General features: G+C 45.7%; 1 protein-coding gene across 1 annotated transcript in view; it reads left to right on the top strand.

Moving 5' to 3' along the window:
- Positions 1-3408: 3408 nt before the first annotated feature.
- The window catches only part of LOC116647109, a 30021-nt gene continuing 26405 nt past the window's right edge, over positions 3409-7024 (top strand). The window contains exon 1 of the mRNA XM_032428241.1: positions 3409-3477. Coding sequence (XP_032284132.1) covers positions 3409-3477 — 69 coding nt within the window. The remainder of the gene's footprint in view (positions 3478-7024) is intronic.

The raw sequence follows: 7024 nt of genomic DNA, 5'->3' as shown, positions 1-7024 counted from the left end.
TACTAAAGCTAACTCTATCCAAAAAACTGTCTTTTTTTTAAACACTAGAGCTTTATGGTGATAAGACATTTTAAAAATTAATTTTAACTGCCCTGGCTTTATTGGTGGGAATGTAAATTGGTGCAGCCATTATAGAAAACAGTATGGAGATTCCTCAAAAAAATTAAAAATAGAACTACCATATGATTCAGTAATTCCACTTCTGCGTATTTAATTGAAAACACTAACTTGAAGTTATCTGCACCCTCATGTTCACTGCAACATTATTTACAATAGTCGAGATGTGGAAACAACCTAAGCGTCCATCAGCGGGAGGAATGGATAAAGAAACTGTGGTATCAAATGGAATATATGGAATAAAGTGAAATATTACTTGGCCACACAAAAAAAAAGGATGAAAGCTTGCGAATTGTGACAACCTAGATGGACCTTGATGGCGTTACGCTAAGTGAAATAAGACAGAGAAAGGCAGAATCTAAACAAACAAAAAACACCCCCAAGTCCATAGATACAGAGAACTAATTGATTGGTGGTTGCCAGAGGCTGGGGGAGGGGGGGCATGGTAGTGGTGGAGATTTTATGTTCATATTTTTGTTGCAGAGAAATACAGAGTGATCAAAAATAGACTTAGAAGCATAAAATATATTACATTAGGACAACCTTCTGTGGGAGAGGTGGAAAGGGGAAAAGGGGAAAGATGTAAAATTTCCAACTGCTAAAGATCTTAATCATGTATTTTTAAAATAGCTGATGGTGGGTATGAAATGGCCATTGTATTCAGATTCAGTTGGACAAACTCAAAAGAGTGATGTAACCATTTTATTTTAGAATGTCGATATTTGCTATATACTAAAAATAACTTCCTTTGTAACTAAACATGGATGAAAAACTTTTAGATATCTTAGGGAGCGTGAGAGCAAAAATGGTTTTTGGTTTTTGGATTTTTTTAGGGTTTTTTTTTTTTTCCCTTCTTGCTATAGTCACCAGCCAAAAACTTTGAAGACACCTGAGTTTATAACTTGCCCTGGGCCACACAACCATCAGGTGGCCAATCTCGAACTTGAACCCATGTCTGCAAGATTCCAGAGCGTGTGGGTCCTTTCACTGTACCTGAGGGAGACAAAGGAGTCTATGAATGTTGGTCTTAATTAAGCTCCATCCAGTTTAGAAATAATTTATTTGGTTGTTTAATATGAGCAAGGCTCTGTGCTTGGTGCCACTAGATACACAATAGTGATTAAGGTCTATTACTTACTTCATGGAGCTGAAAACGTTACAGGAGAGATAAGCTGTCTTCACAAAATCTTTAATATAAGATTAAATGTAATAAGAGCAACAGATATTTTGAAAAATGTTATGAGGCAAGGGAGAGATTGCTTTTAGCTGGGGTCTCAGAGGGGAGCTGGAACATACTCTGGCATCAGATAGATGGGTCTTTATAAAATGGGTAGAATTTGGACTAGTGAAGATGTGTTAGTGAGAGAAGGTAGGGAGCATTCATTCGTTCATTCATTCATCCATTCATCCAAGAACCATGAACTAGAGACATCAACCAAATATAATAAGTGAGGCTTTAAAAATGTCCTGGTTGGAATAAATAAACTGTAAAAAACATTTGGGAGACATTTGGGGAATTCTGAATCTCGACTGGGTATTTGTTGATATTCAGGAATTTTAGTTAATTGCTTTGAGGTGTGATAATGATGTTGCACTTCTGTTAAAACAAAAGAAGAAAGTTGGGGATGCCTGGCTGGCTCAGTTGGTGGAGTGTGAGACTCTTGATCTCGGGGTTGTAAGTTCAAGGCCCACTTTGGGTGTGGAGAATACTTAAAAATAAAATCTTTAAAAAAAAAAAAAGAAGGGCGCCTGGGTGGCTCAGTCGTTAAGCGTCTGCCTTCGGCTCAGGTCATGATCCCGGGGTCCTGGGATCGAGCCCCGCATCGGGCTCCCTGCTCGGCGGGAAGCCTGCTTCTCCCTCTCCCGCTCCCCCCTGCTTGTGTTCCCTCTCTTGCTGTGTCTCTCTCTGTCAAATTCATAAATAAAATCTTTAAAAAATATAAAAATAAATATTTAAAAAAGAAAAAAGTATCTTTTGGCAATGTACACTAAATTATTTCTGGATGGAATATGATGTGTTGCATGTGCTTTAAAAGAGTTCAGTGTGGGGACGCCTGGGTGGCTCAGTCAGTTAAGTGTCTGCCTTCGGCTCAGGTCATAATCCCGGGGTCCTCGGATCGAGTCCCGCATCGGGCTCCCTGCTCCACGGGAAGCCTGCTTCTCCCTCTGCCTGCCGTTCCCCCTGCTTGTGCTCGCTTGCTTTCTCTCTCTCTCTGACAAATAAATAAAAATCTTTTAAAAAATAATAAAAATTAAAATTAAAATAGTCCAGTGTGTGTGTGCATTGGAGGGAATAGATAGGGAATATAAATGAAACAAAATTGGTCATGTGTTGATAATTGTTAAAGCTTGTCGGGTACATGTAAGTTCATTATACTATTTTCTCTATTTTGTATATGTCTATATTTTATCATAATGAAATAATTTTTAAGATTAATATTAATTTAATGCCTACTGGGTTCCAAAACACTGGAAGTATAAACAGGAAAGACACATTGTCTGCCCTCAAGAAGCCTATGATCTGTTGGGGGAAACAGACCCCTGAAATCAGCAGGATTGTAAATGATTCCCTGCTGTGCTAATCATGTAAATGATTCTATTGCCGTGGGAGCAACGAATTCAGCCAGTTTGTCAGGGTTGACTCGGAAGAGGAGGTGAGGTTTGACTATTTCCCAAGCAGAATTTATTTATTTATTTTTAAGATTTTATTTATTTATTTGACACAGAGAGAGACAGCTAGAGAGGGAACACAAGCAGGGGGGGTGGGAGAGGGAGAAGCAGGCTTCCCGCCGAGCAGGGAGCCCGATGCAGGGCTCGATCCCAGGACCCTGGGATCATGACCTGAGCCAAAGGCAGACGCTTAACGACTCAGCCACCCAGGCGCCCCATTTATTTTTTTTTTTAAGTAGGTTCCACGCCCAACGTGGGGCTTGAACTCACGACCCGAGATCAAGAGTCACATGCTCAGGGGCACGTGGGTGGCTCAGTCGGTTGAGCGTCTGCCTTCGGCTCAGGTCATGATCTCGGGGTCCTGGGATCGAGTCCCACATTGGGCTCCCTGCTTAGTGGGAGTCTGCTTCTCCCTCTCCCTCTCCCCTTCCCCCTGCTCGTGCGCTCTCTCAAATAAATAAATAAAATCTATAAAAAAAAAAAAAAGCTCATGGAAGCTTTTACTTTGGGTTCCCTGGGTAGGTTCGGGCAGGCAGGGGGGTGATGTCCAGGAAGTTGTTGAAACCATGTTGTCACCAAAGGGACTGCAGGAACAAAGTTTTCCAGAGGGGAGTGCACAGGATGTATTTCAAGATCCTCCTAGACCCCAGGCTGCTGGCGCCACTGAGTCTGAGAAGGAAGAAATTGGAGGTAAGGCTGATCAGAGAGGCAGATGTGCTCACTGGGAGATGCGCCAGGTTCCACAGGGTGTGATGATCATGAAATGGAGCGATCATCTGTAGGCTTGAGGCCCTTGTGGAAGAAGACACTTGAACCCCATGGGTTTCATTGATAGGGAAAAGTCATTGAGATGAAGGACTTGGCATCACTTCGGAAAAAAGAATCACTGACCGGAAAGAATCAGCCACTTTGGATGACCATAGTAAAAATGATGAACTCTCCTCTTTTACGGTCTTGAAAGTATAGTATACTGCTTTGTATTGTGGGCTCTGGAGCCATGCTGCTTAGTTTTAAGTCCTGGCTCCAAAGTTGCTAAATCTCTTTGAGTGTCAGTCTTCTCATCTGTACAGTGGGGATGAGTATCTAATGTGAAGAGTAAAGAAAATGAAGGGCAAATAAAAGGATGCATATAAACTGGTATAATAATACACTAGTACAGTAATACCCTCTCAAGAACTTAGAATCATTAGTCGTGATGGTACTTTTTGAAGAGAAGGCAAAGGACTTAACTATTTCATATGCTGATAAATGCTTCATATTTCCTTCCAAAGGTGTTTTAAGTTCTGCTGAAATCTAAGACCCTTCTCCCGCCTATTTCTTTACTAAAACAGAAATTGAAAAGATCAGATCTGAGATCATACCATCTGAGTTTAGCCTGTGTAATTTATTTTTGCTTCTTAATGCTGAAAACATTACCAGAATGTAGCACACAAGTTCACAATTTGGGTAGCCTTTTTCCTTTTATTCATTTTGCTTATTCTGCAACACAGTCCCCTACATATTTTAAGTGGAACAATGTGTTTCCGTGACCCACAGAAGTTGAGTTCAAATCCGAGGAGATGAAGCGTTAAGAGGCAGACAGGACTGGCCTTGCGCTGTAGACCCAGCGGGGGCAATGTGGGAGATCCGTGCCTTGTACCTGCAAGGAGCACATCATGAATATCTGTGGAAGGGAGGAAGGGGGGGAGGGAAGTGGGGGAGGCGGGAAAGAAGGTGGGGGGGCAGGAAGGAAGGGGAAGGAAAGAAGAAAAGATGGAGAAAGGAAAGGGGTGGAGAAAGGGGTCTAGTGAGAAATGAACCACAAATAACGCTGATTGAGTGTCAAAGGATGGCCAGGAGGTTCCCGGGAGAGGGCCCTCCATTCAGAGCCCTCCATCTTTGGGTGTCTCTTGGCTACTTTTGGGCTGGACGCTGGGCTGGTATTCCATTTGGGGAGTTGCCTGCTTATTCAGAGCCTTCTGGGGATCAGAGTGGGGCACATCAGCTTCTTCTTTTCCTAGCAAGTGTGAAGCCGGAGCCTCTTCTGCCATCCAGAAAGACCAAACTTCAGTGTTTCTGAGGACTTGGAATGGGAAAAGGGAAGGCCCAGGCGACTGGTGCCAGGGAGAGAGAAGGGAACTTTGCAAGGGCTTATGGTCTCTCCTAAAGGAGGCCAGCACCCAGTGTGTGCACCACGGGAGAAAACAGAGGTCATCAGACTGGATTTGCTTGATCTATACGTACAGCCAGCTGCCCCCACCCGGCCCCCCGATCAACATACACCTCCATGGTCTTGCGGTGGAGAAGGCCTTTGAGCAGTTGGAGGGCCCATCCTCTGCATGGAATCCAGCTCTCATTTCACCTTGCCTGGGCAGGGACTCTAGGGAGCTCTTCTCTCATCAGCAATGCCTCCCTCCTGTTTATTCCCAAACATGCTCTCATCTCTCAAAATTCAAAAGAGAAAAGGGAATTTTCTCTGCTCCCTACTTGTCCCTCCTGTTCCACTTGACTTCTGTTCCCCTTTACAATGAAAGGTCTCAAAACCATTGTCCACACTATGCTGTCTCTACTTGAATTCCAATTTCCTCTTCAGATCTGTTCCATCAAGTCCAAAACCAAGGCGATCTTTTAAAAATATCAATAAGACTGGAAATACTAGTCAGCAGTAAAAAAGAACGATGGATACACGCAACAATTTGGATGAAGCTCAAGAGAATTAAGCTGAGGGGGAAAAAGCCAATCCCCAAAGGTTACATACTGTATGATTCATTTACGTAACATTCTAGAAATAACAAAATTATAGAAATGGAGGGCAGATTAATGGTTGCCAGCAGCGAAGGACTTGGGGGCCTAGGGCAGTGGGTATGGCTATAAGAGAGGAACAGGATGAATCCTTGTGATGATGGAACTATTTTGCATTTTGATTGTGGTGGTGGATACATGAGTTTACACGAGCGATAAAATTGTATAGAATTAAACGCACACACCCATGAGTCCAAGTAAAACCAGGGAAACCTGAGTAAGAGCAGTAGATTGTACTAATGTCAATATTGTGGTTGTGATCTTGTTCCATTGTTCTGCAACGGACTAAGCCGTACATAGCATCTCTCTGTAAAAGTGTTTACAAATGTACGTGAATTTACAATTATTCCAAAAGAAAAAGAAATATAAATGAGATCATGTCATGCTCCGGGATAAAGCCATTCATTCAATGGCCTCCCATTGTTTTTGGAATAAAACGGTCTGCCCATCGCCTAGGACGCAGTAGGAGATCCGGTCCCTGCCAACCTGTCCTGTCCAGCTTTATACTGTGCTTCTCTCCTGGGCTCTGCTGGTGCCAGTCACAATCCCCACCTCTTAATTCCAAGGCATCAATATTTGCCTCCTTCTGGCCTTCATACATCTGCTCCCTCTTTCCGGAAGGCTTTTCCTTGGCTCTTTCTATGGTTGCTTCTGTCATAACTTTCAGGGCTCCGCTTAAATGTCACCTCCTCCTTTCCTAATCACACAGTTTGCAACCTCTTCTTTTCCTGCACAGGCCTTCGCCCAAATCCGATTATTTTGTCCCTTCTTTATCATCTGTCTCCCCCGCTAGATTGCAAGCTCCCAGGGCAGGGTGGATGGTGCTTCGCATGACTCTGCGCTGTATCCCCAGCACCTGGCACAGTGCTTGGCACGTGGTGAGCGCTCAGTAAACCAAATGTCGAGTGAACGAGTAGCCACGTTGCCGCTTTGCCATCAGTGCTTTTCTGAGTGCGGTAAAGCCCTCTGGATGGATGGAGCTCCTTTCGCTCCCACCAGCTTGTTACCAAGCGGAAGGGTCACCGGTGGCGTTCCGGCCCACGGGGTTCCGCAGTCTGGCGCCGAAACGGGGCGCACCCCGGACCCCGGCCGCTTTGCAGGGAGTGCGCAGGTTAGCGGAGGCCCCTGGTGAGGCCACCTTCGCTCGACTCCCTTTGTTGCTCCCACCTCCCCTGCCCTGGCCGCGGCTGCCTGCAGTGACTCGTGACTCCCCGCCGGCCTCGAGGGCTGCAGCGCGAGGGAGGGGGGCGGGGGCCCAGGCGCCCCCGGCCCGCCCTCCCCCTCGGTCTCCAGACCAAAGCCGCCCCTCGGGGGAGGCGGGGGGAGCGCTCGCCCCGGCCTTCCCGCAGCCACCTTCCCCGCGCGCTCGCGCCGCGCCAGCAGCCCGGCCGCTCCCGAGGCGGCGGCACGTGGCCGCGCGGGGTGCGTGGCGCCCCCGCCCCATGCCCGACCGGCT

The sequence above is a fragment of the Phoca vitulina genome, unplaced genomic scaffold (assembly GCF_004348235.1).
Source record: "Phoca vitulina isolate PV1807 unplaced genomic scaffold, GSC_HSeal_1.0 scaffold39, whole genome shotgun sequence".
NCBI classification, from domain to species: Eukaryota; Metazoa; Chordata; class Mammalia; order Carnivora; family Phocidae; genus Phoca; species Phoca vitulina.
Note: the sequence above shows the minus strand (reverse complement) of the source record. Positions and strands in the feature narration are given on the sequence as shown.